This window comes from Amia ocellicauda, chromosome 6 (assembly GCF_036373705.1).
Source record: "Amia ocellicauda isolate fAmiCal2 chromosome 6, fAmiCal2.hap1, whole genome shotgun sequence".
Lineage (NCBI taxonomy): Eukaryota > Metazoa > Chordata > Actinopteri > Amiiformes > Amiidae > Amia > Amia ocellicauda.
In genome coordinates, this window is record NC_089855.1 from 13,000,507 (window position 1) to 13,017,425 (window position 16,919).

Consider the following 16,919-nt stretch of genomic DNA (forward strand, 5'->3'; position numbering starts at 1 on the left):
CTTCACCCTTTACTGTGTATATCACTTGGATGATATGGAGATTTTGAGAATGTTTTGTTTGATGGAACAGTTGTTTGTTTTTACAGATTGTAAAAGGTTTGAAATGCGGTGTTCCTTGCAGAATCACTTTGGCTGGTCCATTACAGGTCATTCAAAGCAGTGGCACAATGATCCTGAATGCCATGTTACTAGAGCAAGTTAATAGCCTTAGTAATATGTGTAGTTATTGGTTGGACCTATAGCCCAGTTCTACACAAAATCCACTCTGTTACTGTTTTATTTGTAACACAGGCCCCAAAGGAATGCCAGGAGTGCCAGGAGGGCACGGGTTTAGTGGCTTGCCAGGAGAGCCCAGTGATGTGAAGGGGATCAAGGGAGTCCCTGGACCTGAAGGGCTGCCAGGTATCAAAGGAATGCCGGGCCCCACTGGGCCACCTGGCATCAGTGGCTTTATAGGAATGCCTGGGATCAGGGTGAGTGCAGAAGGCAAAGCAATTTCACAGAATAATGAGAAACATTATTGACTGTTTTTTGTTTGATTTTTTGTACCGGGATTAGACATTAATCTTGTCTACCACTGTAGACTACAGATTGAATTTAATGTTTAAAAATAAATCACATACCTAGAAAACAAAATAAATTAATTGTAGTGTTGATTTGCCACAAGAAATTAATGTATTCCTAATTAAAGGGACTGTGTATTGATTTTATGTTGATTGTAATACATCACTTCCACATTGAGTCACTCGCAGTTAGATAACAAGATACTTTTCCATTTGTCTCAGGGTGAAAAGGGAAATATTGGAGTCTTTGGTCTCCCTGGAGACATTGGACCAAAAGGAAGAAAAGGTGAGGCTAATGACAAAGCGTTTGAGTGAGAGAGATTTAAATACATATTTATATATATACAGTATAGATAGATAGATAGATAGATAGATAGATAGATAGATCTCTCTATATATAGAGAGATAGATATATTTATCGTTCACAATCAATGGACTGTTAACAGTGTGATGTGATTTTAAAGATACCCATTGTTTCCATATGACATTTTCTTTATTAAAATCAAATCCTTACAGGTGACCTTGGCCCTAGGATTGATTTACCTGGCTCAACGGGTGACAGAGGTGAATTGGGACTACCAGGATTACCAGGTAAATAGTGCACAAACACAACTTTGTGGGTTTAATGTGTATCTTTCAATCAGCAAGACAACCTCTTAATTTCAGTGGCTCACGATAAGCATACTGATTCTCTGGGTCCATTGAAGAAACATCTACAGGGAATTCTGGGATTGATTAGGCTTCCCCGAAACAAACAAACAAACAAGACTAACCAAAGGGCCTCCTCTAATTTTAAATGTTTTCATTTTCTTATCTTCCGACAGCTCATGTAATGGTTTGCTGCACTGATTTTGATGGTGAACTATACATTGCAAATCATCCAGAATAGTTCAAAATATTAAACCCCTATCTTAAGTTGTGCTTTAACCACCTGTTTATGAATTCTTCCCCCCCACAGGATTGAAGGGTTTCACAGGCCAGCCAGGAGATCCTGGCAGTCCCGGCTTCCATGGCATTGATGGAGTAAAAGGCATTAAAGGGGTGCATGGGATTGCAGGATTACAGGGTGAGTGAAACATATTTTCTAAGGAACCAAAACATCAGAGGACACATACAAACAAATAAATATATTGTGATTTCTAAGTCATTTTTTTTTAACTGGATTTAATCAAACAAACTTGAATCCCTTCAGCCTCCTGACTAGACCGATCTCGTAAAAAAGAGCTCAGTCTCAATGGGCTTTCGCTCTTAAATAATCCATACATTCAAATTAGCTGTTGTTCCAGCACTTGGTATTATAATCTGCATGGCAGGAAGCACTGAACATATTGCTTTGTTTTTTTTTAATTCTGTTTTTTTCAGGGTTTATTGGAAGTCCAGGTTTTCCAGGAAATCAGGGTGAGAAGGGGTGGCCTGGAAACCCCGGAGAGCCAGGAGAGAGAGGCAGGCCTGGCGTACCTGGCGAAGCAGGTCAGACTTCAAGCTTAAACAGACAAACTGTCTTTGTTAGTATTTACAGCAGAAAGTTAATCCACTGAATATTTCTTCCCTCAAACCCGTTTTCTTATATGTAAACCTAAAGATCAATTTTAAAAGATCAATGCAGAATGACGGAGAATAAAGGAACGCTTACTGTAAACGAAACACTGGTACTAAATAGCAAACAATGTCTATTTCAATAAAGTACCATTTAGTTGAAGTAAGTATTTGTTTAGTTGTGTTAAGTTGAAGTAGCATTTTGGTAGTACACACATGGTTCACATCTTTCTTTCTGTTATTCGGTAGATGTTTTAATTTTATAGTGTTTGAAATGCTTGGCTTTGCCTGCAGGTTATCGTGGTTCTCAAGGTATTTTTGGACTAGATGGCCTGAAAGGACAAAAAGGCATAACAGGATTTCCAGGTATTCTCTCAGCTTGGTTTTTTATTAGTATTGGAATTAATAAAACACTTTCTTTGCAGTGTTGTTTTGATCATGCAAATTATTCCAGAATTGAGAAACAAATGGCATAAAGTACAAATGAATGAAGGATATTACGACTTGTTTTGTTTTTGGAAACTTGACTAAAGCAGCACAAACACCTATGCTGCCTGGCGTTTCGTTCTGTGTTAGGCTCTGAACTTATTGTCATACCCTCTTGATATTGAAAACTTGTCACCTCAATGAGAATGTTCCCATCTATAGGTTCTGATAGCTGGGGACCCCAAGGGAACCCTGGTCTGAAAGGGGTGAAAGGTGAACCAGGAATCCCCAGCACACTGAGTGGGTTCCCAGGTGCTTCTGGCTCGAAAGGAGCACCAGGAGATCCAGGTGAGTTGCAGCAGAGGCAGCCTATAACCCTTTAATGTCTCGTAAGCAGCACAGAACAGAACAAGGAAACTGGTTGCAAGTATATGTATGTCCATATGTCGTAGGTTGTAAAATCTTAAAGAATCATCTCTTTTCCTATAGGTGAACCAGGCCAGATTGGACGTCCTGGAGTACCAGGTCTAACAGGTCCACCTGGGTTTTCTGACATAGTGGGGTTAGCAGGTGACCCCGGCTTCCCAGGACTGAAAGGACTGCGAGGTGATGATATCATATGCTCTTTCACAAGAATATGGAAAGTTGGGGAAATGTAGATTGTAGAACATTTTTCCATTACGTGCACAAGTTACAGGGAGAAGGTGTTTAATACTGAGCTAATGAGCATCAGACAGTTACCAGCGAGTTATATTTAATATGTTTGGAAACTGAAAAAACAGTGAGTTATCCTGTGAGTTTCAGAGACTGCAATAAGCTGTCTCCTATTTTAATCTACATTTCAGTGGTGGTGCAATGCAATTTTACTGTTTATTTATCTATTTTTTGTTGAATAACTAGTGTTTTTAAATTTTAGTTATTTTCATTACTACAACTTGTGTTACTCCTGGGATGTGTAGGTTTCCCTGGAGTCCAAGGCACTCCTGGAAGGCCCTCGCCTTATGGTGAAAAGGGGGAGCCAGGAGAATCAGGGTCCCCAGGACAAGATGGCATCAAGGGTGAGAAAGGAGAACTAGGCTCTCCTGGTCTGCCTGGTTTCTATGGAATCTCTGGGCTTAAAGGTACGACATTGTGACACCATACAGCATGTACTCCGAGTGAGGAACATCATCCCTCACTCAATATAATAATTGATCCTTTGTTATTTGAATACACCAATACAATGTCACCCCAATGAGACTGTACTCAATAGTGATTATTGCATTGGCAGTGACAACATTTTAATTAACCAGACAAGGATGTGGTCATTTTTGTAATTTGTGAAATTGTTCCAGCCTAGGTATACATTATTTTGCACAGTGGGACAGTTGGGAAATGTAATATTTGGTGAATGAGGAAAACCTGGTAAATGTAGTTAAGACTTTATATTATAATCTAAATGTGTTATATTCATAAAAAAATGTGTGATAAACCTTAGGTATTAAGTAGAATCCATTATTTCTTCCATTAAGGTCAAAAAGGAGAGCAAGGGCTTATGGGAGTACCTGGCAGAGGTGGCTTTCAGGGAGACAGAGGTCCAGTTGGACCAAAGGGTGACACTGGCCCAACAGGTAACTCCTTCACTCTCTATGAATGAACTGTTCAAAATGGGCAGCTTGCTGGGTTTTTTACCTCCATTATCCATGACCTGCATGATGGCAACAGTGTTCCCCTTTAAAGGCACATGCTTGAAGTTGTAGTCTATCTATATAAAATGGTGTTGCACTGAGATATTGTAAGTTGGCATCAAAGGTATTTTAAGGTAAACTGTGAATTGAATCTATTGAATTGACATCCAGTCTTTAATCAATAATAGCTACATGTGTCTGTGATGTGACTCAACAGGCTTATCTGGCCCCCCTGGTTCCAGAGGCCCAGCCCCTGTCCCTCCAGTGTTAGTGAAAGAGCGAGGCCCTCCTGGCCCAATGGGAATTCAGGGGCCTAAGGGAGTCCAAGGGGAAACCGGGCCACATGGCCCACCTGGAGATCCAGGTATGAATCCAGAATTTATTTTTACATCATGGAATGTCTGGTATTGTAAAAACATGGTTTAGTTGAAACTGCACTGTACACCCAGAACTGTCGTGTGTTCCTCTTTCCCTTAAACAGGTTTTTATGGATCCCAAGGGCCAAAGGGTTTCCCAGGAGTCAGTGGCAGATCAGGAAATCCAGGTTATCATGGGGAGTCAGGACAAATAGGCCACCCAGGCCTTCAAGGCCTTGAAGGTAAGCCACTTTAAGGTATTACATTTTGAGTGACATTTCATGCTGGAGACCATACTGTATCACTTGTAATTCAATTGTAATTGATTCAGGGCCATAATGAAATGAAACGTCTATAAATAATTAAACCCCAAAGAGCAGTTCTGCCCTGTAATGCGATCTCTTACTCTCTCCTTTAGGCACAAGAGGCCGCCCTGGTGACCCTGGGTTGCCTGGCATGCCCGGTCGCACTGTTAGCGTTGGGTACCTGCTGGTGAAGCACAGCCAGTCAGAGCAGGTACCAATGTGTCCAGTGGGCATGAATCAACTCTGGGATGGATACAGTCTGCTTTACTTTGAGGGTCAGGAAAAAGCTCACAATCAGGATCTAGGTACGATAATCACTGGGGTTTGTACAAAGTGTGAAGTAAATGGGTTAGTGCTGTTTTTAATGCATTGGATGCATGTTGGAGAATGGACTTTACGGCTGTGGTTAGAGTGAAATGAAACTGTTAGTTGGTGCTAATAATTGTGGCTAATACTTTTTATAATTTTAAAGGATTGGCAGGATCATGTCTTCCACGATTCAGCACTATGCCGTTCCTGTACTGCAACCCTGGAGACATCTGTTACTATGCAAGCAGAAATGATAAAACCTACTGGTTGTCTACGACGGCCCCTCTACCAATGATGCCTGTAGAGGAGGAGGAAATTAAGCCATATATAAGCCGCTGTTCAGTCTGCGAGGCTCCGTCACTGGCTATCGCTGTCCATAGCCAAGATATCACTATCCCACAATGCCCTGCAGGCTGGCGTAGTCTCTGGATTGGTTACTCCTTCCTCATGGTAAGAATGTATTAGCCTTAATGAAAGAAGCAGGATTTTAAGTGGCATTATTTAATCACTTCACATAAATTAAAAGTGTTGAGCCATAGAAACAATGTGAAGGTAGGTGGCATGATAGGTTTGTTGGAGTTTATTTTCAGCTTTGTCTCCAGTGGACATCAGTCCACATCAGAATATAGCTAAACATGCTTGATTTTGGCAGAAAAGTACTTTGTGGGTTTTCACTGTTGACATATAACTGTCAATGCAACCACAGCATCATTCACTAAATGTGATTTCTTAGAAATGATTTCAGTCACATTGATAACCATGTAACTTGTATTTTCCATTATAACCCTGACACTGAATGGCAATAAAGTACCATAGCTGTTCTATACTTAGCAGAGGGTTGGTCTCATAGCATGTTACTCCTGTCAGTGGTGCAATACAAAAAAAAAAAAACATACAAATTAAGTATTTTTCGTTTCTGTCTTGTCTTTATTTTTATAAGGGAGAGTTTTTCCCTTTTAACATCATACTGTGCTTGGTATCTAGTAAGATTCTTGCTTTCATTACCACTGATATACTGGCATTATATGAGCAGCTAGTGCTGTACTGTTGTATTGTTCACACTAAGTTGTTTGAGACAGTTTTGAATAATGGTAATTATGTGCATTTAGCATTTCAACCATGAAAAAGCTAGTTACATTTTATGATAGTTGTGTAGGAGTTCTCAGTTTTCAGGAACATTCTACTGAATATTTAATTTGAATGACTGGGCTAGAATTACAAATATGTGATGCTGTGAGGGTTATTCCAATTATATTATCATGTCCATTTTTTAAATGCTTTCAATTGAAATGTAACCAGGGCTGTGTTCTTCAGAAATTGTGAAAGCCCCCAGATTAGGACCACTCTAACTCTGGCCAACATTTTAACCCACCAGTCAGTCTCAAATTCCAAACCCACTACTCGATTGTGGCTTTGTGTTGGGTAAATGCAAAGTAAAAGTTGGGTAAAAGGCTCAGGCTGTACCAAACAGAAAGCTGCTTATTTTTACTTTTGCAGTCAGCCAGCAAGTCAAAGTGGGCTTGAAGAAAATATTAAGTGCAGCCTCCCCCCCTCCCCCCTCCCACCAATCCCCAACACACTGTACTTACGGTCTCTGTTTGGTGTGTCCCCAGCACACTGCAGCTGGAGACGAAGGTGGTGGGCAGTCCTTGGTTTCACCTGGAAGCTGTCTTGAGGACTTCCGCACTACTCCTTTCATCGAATGCAACGGAGCCAAAGGATCTTGCCACTACTTTGCCAATGAACACAGTTTCTGGCTGACATCGATAGAACATTCCTTCCAAAGCTCTCCGTCCGCAGAGACGCTGAAAGCAGGACAGCTGCTGTCCCGCATCAGCCGGTGCCAGGTGTGCATGAAGAACTTATAATACCATCAACTGAAGAGCCAGCATGTGCGCAATTGAGGAGTTATACTATCATATGAAACTGAAAACAGAATCAATTTCTTTACTCACTCTGTATTTGAAATGGTGCTTATTCTAACTTATTACCTCAATGACGCATTTTACGTTTAAGCAGAAATCTAAGGACATACAGGTCAGCCAAAGAGAAAGAAATGCCCATGTCTCTATGCACTGCTTCCTAATGTTTAGAATATATGCAACATGTATTTAACAGTTTTACAGAAAAACTAATAATTTCCTAATATGAATTGTATATGATGTTTGGATTGTGATCTTATTTCTTCCATATTTGCCTTTACTTTTTATCATTGCTTTGGTTACTTTGCGCATCACAGCATTTTTATACTGAACAACAGAAATCCCACTGATTCCTTGTTACATTAATCAAATACCAAATAAATGGTCAATATAAATCTTAACAAAACCAGTGGCTGAGGTTTTGTTCATTGCCAAAGACCACAGGATAGAAATGTCCCAGAATTTGCACTGATTCCAAAGATCTTACCAAACCCAACACAGCTCTGCAAGTGGGATTTGAGTCCCATTCGTTTGTCTCTAATAATAAAAATGCACTGAAAACCATTTGTTTCTCCTTCTGTTAACATTCACCTTGATACAGCCTTAAGTTATATAAGATGCAATACTAGTTCTAATAAGAGTCATAAATATCAAACTTGAAAATGTTAACCTGTGGTATACAACCATGCTAAACACTACAAATATTTGTTCTATGGTTGTTATCACTGTTGTGTGTACATGTTCATGATAAGTATGGATATTTTTACATTTAATTTGACAGTGATGTAATTAAACTGAATAAACTAGTACTGTCAATCATTTGCATTTTACTGCGTTGATATTTTATTTTGCATCATCTGCAAATGGAACATAACCAGGAGACGGTGCAAGAGATATACAATGGCAAGAAAAAGTATGTAAAACCTTTGGAATTACCTGGATTTCTGCAGAAATTGGTCATTGGTCATGTGATCTGATCTTCATCTAAGTCACAACAATAGACAAACACAGTCTGCTTAAACTAATAACACACAATTACATGTTTTTATGTGTCTTTATTGAACACACCGTGTAAACATTCACAGTGCAGGCTGGAAAAAGTATGTCAACCCTTGGATTTAATAACTGGTTGACCCTCCTTTGGCAGCAATAACCTTAACCAAACGTTTCCTGTAGTTTCAGATCAGACCTGCACAACGGTCAGGAGGAATTTTGGACCATTCCTCTTTACAAAACTGTTTTCAGTTCAGCAATATTCTTGGGCTGTCTGGTGTAAATTAATCTCTTGAGGTTATGCCATAGCATCTCAATCGGGTTGAGGTCAGGACTCTGACTGGGCCATTCCAGAAAGCGCATCTGTCCTGTTGAATCAACTTTTGTTGAGCTTCAATTGGCAGACAGATGGCCTTACACTCTCCTGCAAAATGTATTGATAAACTTGTGAATTAATGTTTCTGTCGATGATAGCAACCTGTTTTTTTTTTATAGGGCAGGGCAGCTCTAACCAACAACTCCAAACTTGTCTCATTGATTGGACTCCAGGTTAGCAGACTCCCGTCTCTAAATAGCTTTTGGAGAAGTCATTAGACTAGGGGTTCACATACTTATTCAACCCTGCACTGTGAATGTTTAAATGATGTATTCAATATAGACAAGAAAAATACAATGATTTGTGTTATTAGTTTAAGCAGACTGTTTGTCTATTGTTGTGACTTAGATGAAGATCAGATCAAATGTTATGACCAATTTGTGCAAAAATCCACATAATTCCAAAGGTTCACATTTTTTCTTTCCACTGTATATTGAAATTTCAAGATTCACACATCCAACAATGCCTTTTCCCCCTGAAATAGTATTCTCTCTGTGCACAGTATAGAAGTGTGTAGGTGCATTAACTTTATTTCACATCATAAACTTTAAAGAGATGCATTTCAGGAGGGTTTGTCTGCTCACTGTCTGACAGTTCTGTTCACACAGTGAAAGTCAAGTGGCATCTCCACAGGGTCAGTGCTATTTATCATTAAAAATAGAGGTCTATCATTCAGAAGGAAATGCATTTATATTTTTTCTATAAATACTCCACAGTTAACCCTTAATGAAGCCTCAAATTAATTTCTTATGGAACAGCCATTACATTCAAGAATAAGCTGCCAAATCATTGCAAAGTTAGAAAGGTCACCCATCACTAAGAATATGCAATTCTTGGGTCTGCTAGGATATGTAAAGAAAAAGCCCCCACATTAATATTCTTAATTGAAGAAGAATAAAAAACTTAAAAAGAAGAATACATAGCAACATGATTGTTATCACCTTTATTCTGTTTTATAATTAGTGTGAAAATAGCTGGTCCTTTAAAATTGACATTGTTTTATAAATGTGGTTAGCATAATGGAAAAGAGACTTACAAAATCAAAACACAGTAAAAATACTCATTTCAAATAACATTATTATAATAACATTATAGTAGATACTTTTAGGTTTAATTCATAAAGTTCCTCAAACAGGATTTTGCAAATGACTTAAGTGGACCATTTAGGTTGTGTGCTTTGTAGATCATTATGAATTTAACATTATCTTTATTAACAGATAAAGCAGCAGTACTTTCTATTGCATTGTTTAGTGACTTTTTAAACCTAAGCTTCAATCCTGTTGATCATGCCTTTGATCTTGAAGTGCTAATAAACATCTGACTTTCAATTAGAGTTTCAGATTTGAATACGTTTCGAACTTCAACCTCATAGCTATTGTTTCTGCTTCGATTGTTCATTAGCATGACAGTTAACATTTGCAACAGAAATGTGAGGGGGAGTGATGGAACAACACGGAGTCTGCTGGATAAGCAATGTGCACTGAAGCCTACACAATTACTTCTAGACTTCCCAGCCTTTTATCCTCTTACTCAGCAATTGGAAAACTGCAGCCAAGGATTTCCTAGAACAAACAGGATCTAAAATAACTGGAATGCACAAACTACATGTTTACCAATTTAAAAGCAGCAGCCTGGTTTAGTCCTTTTCACATCATTGCACTCTTCCAAATCAATAGTATTGGACAAGTCTTCAGCTTTCTTTTTGATAATGCCAGGTACCACCATTTCAAACAGAGTTTCGAAGAGCAAGTCCACATTGTAGCCCGTCTTGGCGCTCGTCTCAAAGCACATTTTCTCCGCGGGGGGATTCTCTTTCTCGTCCAGCATCTTGTAGCGCAGGATCCTGTGGTAAAGTCCAATGGCGTCATCCCTGTGTACTTGCCTGCGTGCTTTTGGAGCGACTTGGCGCCAAGTAGTAGACTGGTCTCCGTTACTCTCCAGCTCTTCGCCAGTTTCTGCCACAGAGGCTGCAGAGTCAGTGAGGTCAGCTTTGTTTCCAACAATGGCGTAAAAGCAGTCCGAGTTGGCAGTGTCCGTCAGGGACAAGAACCTGTCCTCCAGCTCAGCCAGGCTCTGCCAGCTAGTGACATCATAAGTGAGGATGACGGCCGCGGCGCCTCTACAGTACATGGAGCCCAGCCCGTGGAACTGCTCCCGCCCTGGCTCAGAGAAGAGGGAACCATTAGTGAAAGTCCTCCACACAGACAGCATTGTTCTAGAAATATGCACAGCAAGTAAGGGCTGTCCAGCACATCAACCACCGCACAGCAGCCATTAGCCTGAGGTGGCTTAACAACCGGCAATAAACTAAAAGCTGATAAACAGATATTTCTGAATCTATTATTCAGTGTGGCCAAACACCATGAGATGCAGCAATAGAAAGAACAAATGTTAAAGCACAGCACTGGAAATATAAATGGAAAGGACCATTTCTTATAGAACAAATACTGACTTCACTGCCAGCTTACCCACCTACACTTGAGCAAAAAAAAACAGTGAACAAGCACGTAGCCTTGGGTCATTGTTAAAGCAACAGAGCAACACATGGCCTCACATCTACAACTTAGTAAATCTATTCGTGGACCAAGAGATAATTAATTAATTCTCCTCTGTCTACCTGCCTTAATAAAGAGAACTGTGTAATCCACAAAACATGAAATACCTAGCTACAGTGATCAAATACATTAATTGTGCTTTTACTTGATGAATACATCCTGGGTTTTTTTCAATTTTTTTATTCCATTTGGCTTGTTATGAAATAGTTAATAACTAACTTCCAAGAAAGGTAGCACAAAGGCTTGGAAAAATACAGTTTCTTGGAATTTCAATGTGGTTTCAAAAGGAAGTAATACACACATTTACCTGATTGGTTTTAGTTTAAGATTGGTAATGGTTGATTAAATTAAGCAATGTTAAATGATAAATAATTTGAAACAATTCCTTGCTTGAATACTGATACTATTTACATGATGCGAGTATGATGTGGTCTAATAAATCATGCAAGTTTTTACACTTTTTTTTAATAATGAATAAAACCATCACTGTCTGAAAATAGCACCACATGTCATTAGAGCACTGGCACGAAGCACAACAGATACACACAGGATAGAGTGAACTAAGCCAAAGGCTATAAAACCACCACTGTAAGCCCAAACATACACTAAAACCATTATTAATAATAATAATAATAATACAATTTCATAAGGTTGAATATTAATGCAACAGCTAATTAAGAACAGAGAAAACTCAAATTGTTAATATTTTGATTATTAATACTAGCAGTATGTGTACAAATTCTTCCCATTCATAGTTGTGTAAAAGCAGTCTGCATAAGGATCATTTCATTGAAGTCTTGCAAGTATTTGGTAAGACTGTTGAATTTTTCATCATCTCATCTGGCTGATTTGTCCTGTTTTGTATCGCGCTTTACCAATGTGTGATGACCTTTATGCAACATACAATCTTATTCCATGCTAAAATGTGTGACGTGAGTTTCCTGTAATTATAAGAGGGTGACCAATTCTTGATAGAGTAAAACCATAGGAGATTATATATACATATATATATATATATATACGAAAATATTTTAAATTAGTTGTGACTCACTGCTTTACAATCACAGCCTCTTATAAAACCAACAAATGGTACGATGATCAGACTATGCCTGCCTGTTTCAATAGCAATCTTGTTTCTGCCCTGATCATGTGATTCTGATAATGGCCTTGACTGCAGCCCTGACCACAGGCAGCTGATTGCTCAGCTCTCACTTAAAGAGCTATTTCAGCAAATACAATTTTCAACCCAAAGAAAAAACACAGTACTTAACAGAAGTGTATTAAGGGATTATTACAGAATAAGACCTCTGAATTCCTAATAAGGCAAGTAATACTAAAGCAGCTTCTGTATACAACAAATCCTGAAGGATCCGTCTCCTTGCTAATCTCCGAAATATGTAACATAAACAAGGATGATTTGTGCTATGAGCTAATATTTAAGCTAACCTGGAAAAACAAATATCTTACTTACTGACCTGTGATATGCTTTTGTAGCACTTGATGGGATGCAATTACACCTGTTTTTTATTGAGAAAAGGGTTAACTAACATCATAGAAGTGAGCATTTAGCATCTCATAATGTAATACAAATTAAATTCTGAAAATTGGAGGGTGCTGAGGTTTTATAATTTATTGGTAATGAAAGCAACATTTGCATTATATTGAAACTGTTGCAAAAACTTTAAAATTAGTTTATATTATGCTATTAGGCAAATATAATGTACTGCACAAAAGTAGGCTATTTGATAATGCATATACAATCAATGTCTCCAATATGCAAATCAAATCACATATGTTACTCCTTGTAACCCAATTCCTGGACCTTTTCCAGCAGGTACTGCTGATGGCACATGACTTTAGTGTCTTTATTTCTCAGTGGACTCCAAAGGTGGGTGTAGCCGAGATAAGTTAACAGGTCTGCGTTTGATTTCCGGTTATTGGGTTTAGCAGCTCAGATCTTTTTTTAACTGGTTTAAAAGAGGGAAGCCAGTCTACAATGGGAAAAAAAGACTAAAGTGTACAATCAAGTTCTAAATCAAAATAAATATGTTATACTGTGTAAAAGGTGTCTCTTACTGTATACAATATGCCATCTGCTTGAACACACTGTGAAATGTCACAATAAGAGTAACCTACTACATGACTTACAAACATATATTCAGCTCTATAAAAAATTAAGGGACCACTCCAAGTTCATCAATCAGTGTTAAGTGGTCTCAATTTTTTCCAGAGCCAAATATATTGACAGTAAAAATAACGTATTGTAAATAAAAATTACATTTGATAGACCTTCTCACATGCTAAAAGTGAAAATTAATAAGACAAAATGTAGGGCCTACTCATCTGAATCTGAACTGCTGTCAAATAAACTAACAAAATGATATCACAGCAACAATTGGATCCACCATTTTTAACTACAAATAAACTAAGGCTAATTTTAAAACGTTAAGGGCCATAACAAGTTATTTTTTGCATAACTACATTTAGCCTTGAAAGGACAACCATTTTAATATTCACCATTACATTCAGGAAATAAGATTCAGCTTTGCTTTGTTGCAAAAAGCTCTGAAAATTGGCCTGTATCGCTCTATTGCAAATATTATGTGCATAAAAATAGCTGACACAAATATTTGAAGTACAGCCCTATTTTAAAAAAATAACCCCTCCTTTTCCCTGCACAGGAGATTACATTATTGTGTAACTGACTGGTGGTAACACTTTCGAAATCAGTCACTAAACTATTCCTAATTTTCACAAGGTCAAATTTCACAAAGATGGGTCATGAAGATGACCTTAGAAACTAAACTTCACCCAACAACTCTTTTCAATTCCTTCACTTCCCCATACAGTACAAGATACTACAACGACCTTTGTCCATATTTAAGATGGAATCACCAGAAGTTGATGTTAGTTAAAAAGAACAACATTTGTGTTAGTCTTAAATGACCACTGCTATAATTTGTAATTTATTAATAGTCTTAATACATTTTCTCACAGTATTAAAGTCTGATTTGACACAAACGGGAAATTACCTATAATCTTCCTGAGCCCTAGAATTTTATTTATTATGCTTAATGGATTATCTGAAATAAATCCTGTGAATTAGAAATGGTCAGTATAATCATGCAATTCATGTTAAGCTTACTTGAAGGTGTTAGACAGGCACCTGGAAATTCAATTTGTACTAATACCTGTTATTATAACTATGCACATTACAGTAAGTACACCATTATATTTTTGTCAGAGAAGAGTTCGAAGGGCTCATTGTGGTTATGGAAACAGGTGGCAATGAGCATATTTTCAGCGCAAAATTATTCCAGAGTATTGTATATAAACATTCAACATAAATGCTCCCAATAGCCTTTTATAAGTTTAGTCACTAGAAGAAAAGTGTTGCCCAAACCTGCACTGACATCTTGTGTCATTTACCCTAATGGGGAAATCTTCTGCATGCTGGCAAGATATAGTTAGTTTTTAAAAACACGATAAAATATAAAGTTATATAAAAATATTCACACCAATAAAGTATAATCGAACGGTATTCAGTGTAAAAATTACAATTAAACATTGTTTAAGATTACAAGTTTTGGGTTCTGCTAATGACTGCCATAGTAATGACAAACCAAGCCAGTATCACAAAGATCAAAATTTGCCTCAGATTTTGCTTCAACACAGGGGTTTGAATTCAAAATGACCTAATTTATTATAACTTATATGCAGCACTGTGGATTAGTGATTAGGGCTCTGGACTCATGGTTGTGGGTTCAAATCCCAGGTGGGGCAGTGCTGTTGTACCCTTGAGCAAGGTACCTCACTGCTCCAGTAAAATACCCAGCTGTATAAATGGGTACAAATGTAAGTTGCCCTGGATAAGAGCATCAGCTAAATGACAAAAAAATAATAATAATAATAACATACTCCGATAGAGATATAACTACTAGATGAAGGTCAGAAACAATTCCTACTGAAACTTTTGAGTGGGTGTTGAGAATGGTGATATATTACATTCAAACCAGTCTAGGAAACCTTATCATAATTACATCCAGACAGTGACAATCATAACCTCCTGATATATTCGTTGTGATACCTAGAGTGTTACCGTGCCTGAGATTTTTTTAACAGGTGTGATCAATAATTATTGATTCATATTTTTTCAAAATCCCTCAAAACGACATTGAAAACTTGAGTGGAAAGTTCAGAATACCCCTTGCCATGTAGTGCATTGTGTTGTTGTAAGGTCGACAGCCAATCAGCAGTGATCACTAGAAAATCATACATTCAACAGCCAATCAGCAGGGATCAGAAGTGAATCATTCATTCGACATCCAATCAGAAGTGAATGAAATGTTCGAGAACCAACCAGCAGAAAAGACTGACAGGCGTTCGAACAGACGCCTTTCCTTTAATACCGGTCAGGTACACTATCCACTCCCTGCAAATTCTCTGCCCATCCTTGTGATGCCATGTCATTTGCCATAGGGGCCCAAAACCTCCGATTTTATTTTCCATTATAATAACTTCTCTCTCTAATAATCTCCCCCGCCAGTGTGGGTTGCGGTAATGTGGAATAAAATACATGTATTTGGTGTTTGTATTATTCCGTGGCAACAACTTCTCTTTGCTTTTGGGCTACAAATGAATACTAAGAAGCATACCAACAACATTCAAGAAGCAGCGCTATCAATTCCCTATGTATGTTTATCCTCTATTCAGTTAACACTAATTTTGTTCAATTGCATTATTTACTACTACTACTAACAATAAATTTAAACAGAACTTAAACAAGCTGAAGACACTGTTTGCGTTTGGCAGTGCGTTTTGCATTAGATTAGGTAACCAGATTTTTGGGAAACTTTAAAGTAATTTACATTGCTGGTTTAAGTAGTCTTTTGCATTGGTTAGTTAGAGATCCATACACACGTTTGATTGCAATGGCCAAAGCACAGCACAGGTGAAATCCCGCAGATCTCTGGTCATTCAAATTGAGGTCCAGATGTGCAGATTTCTACCGATTTCTCATTGAAATCAACTTGAACGGTCGGGGCTGTATGTGAGCGCAATCTACTTCAAGGCATCACCGGGTCAGCTACTCCGTGAATTCAGAAGTTGTATCCTAAATTAAGCTAGTTAGACAACAAAAGAAACCACATGTATTACACGCAGGTAAGACCTGTTACAAGCACACAAAAGTTAAACCGATAGACGCACACAGTCGCACGTACACACCTGGAGCCCATACCAATGCCCCAAATGTACAACCGATGCATTAAATAAATGGTCAGTCCAGCTGCGTTCATTATTTCCAGTTCCTCATGAATCAGGTCCATTGCGTGGAACCAATTCTTCCTTTATTTCAGTGCTTTATTTCAGTAAGCTCCGTTTCTATCTAGAATACAAATGCAGAAACCAACAGTGAATATAGGAAGCTGAACTGCTGCCCATGTACTCCATCTATCCCCAAAGAAAAGCCCGTGTACCTGCCGTGTCCCAGATGGAGATGTTGTACCGGCCCCACTGTTTCAGGAAGAAAGCCCCTCCGACCGTGCTGACCGTCTCTTTAAAGCGCCTCTCGGTGTACCGGTGCAGCAGGGAGGTCTTCCCGACGTGGATGTCGCCCAAGATCACCAGCTTCACGTCGGGCTTCGTCATTGTCGCACATTCAGGCAAGGACAACAAACTAATTCACCACTCAAGCTCCGTTTCAGTGGCTACCATAGTTCCCTTCAGTTAAAAAGGCGGGCGGTTTGCGTCTGTGCTGTAGTGTAGCATGTGGCCTGCTGCACTTTTATAGCGCTGTTGTGTTGACATATGGAGAGGATATGAAACAAGTAACACCCGCGGAGTCCCGCAACTTGTGAGACGCGGCTCCCCGCCGGCCTCGGTTTCGTTTGGAACTCCAGCCAGAAGGCGG

General features: G+C 38.7%; 2 protein-coding genes across 2 annotated transcripts in view; one reads left to right on the forward strand and one right to left on the reverse strand.

Annotated features, from left to right (window-relative positions):
- The window catches only part of col4a2 (collagen, type IV, alpha 2), a 71,661-nt gene extending 63,758 nt beyond the window's left edge, over positions 1-7,903 (forward strand). The window contains exons 34-48 of the mRNA XM_066706167.1: positions 292-473; positions 786-849; positions 1,080-1,154; positions 1,522-1,629; positions 1,926-2,033; positions 2,394-2,465; positions 2,748-2,873; positions 3,015-3,131; positions 3,485-3,646; positions 4,037-4,135; positions 4,410-4,556; positions 4,674-4,790; positions 4,967-5,158; positions 5,326-5,612; positions 6,776-7,903. Of these exons, the coding sequence (XP_066562264.1) occupies positions 292-473; positions 786-849; positions 1,080-1,154; positions 1,522-1,629; positions 1,926-2,033; positions 2,394-2,465; positions 2,748-2,873; positions 3,015-3,131; positions 3,485-3,646; positions 4,037-4,135; positions 4,410-4,556; positions 4,674-4,790; positions 4,967-5,158; positions 5,326-5,612; positions 6,776-7,030 (2,111 nt within the window). The 3' untranslated portion in view covers positions 7,031-7,903. The remainder of the gene's footprint in view (positions 1-291; positions 474-785; positions 850-1,079; positions 1,155-1,521; positions 1,630-1,925; positions 2,034-2,393; positions 2,466-2,747; positions 2,874-3,014; positions 3,132-3,484; positions 3,647-4,036; positions 4,136-4,409; positions 4,557-4,673; positions 4,791-4,966; positions 5,159-5,325; positions 5,613-6,775) is intronic.
- Positions 7,904-9,381: 1,478 nt separating this feature from the next.
- Positions 9,382-16,883, reverse strand: rab20 (RAB20, member RAS oncogene family). Its single transcript, XM_066706169.1, has 2 exons — positions 16,486-16,883; positions 9,382-10,612 (listed from the first exon to the last, which is right to left on the reverse strand). Exons 1-2 carry the CDS (start codon positions 16,655-16,657, stop codon positions 10,071-10,073), a joined length of 714 nt encoding a protein of 237 aa, XP_066562266.1. The 5' UTR covers positions 16,658-16,883; the 3' UTR covers positions 9,382-10,070.
- Positions 16,884-16,919: the final 36 nt, after the last annotated feature.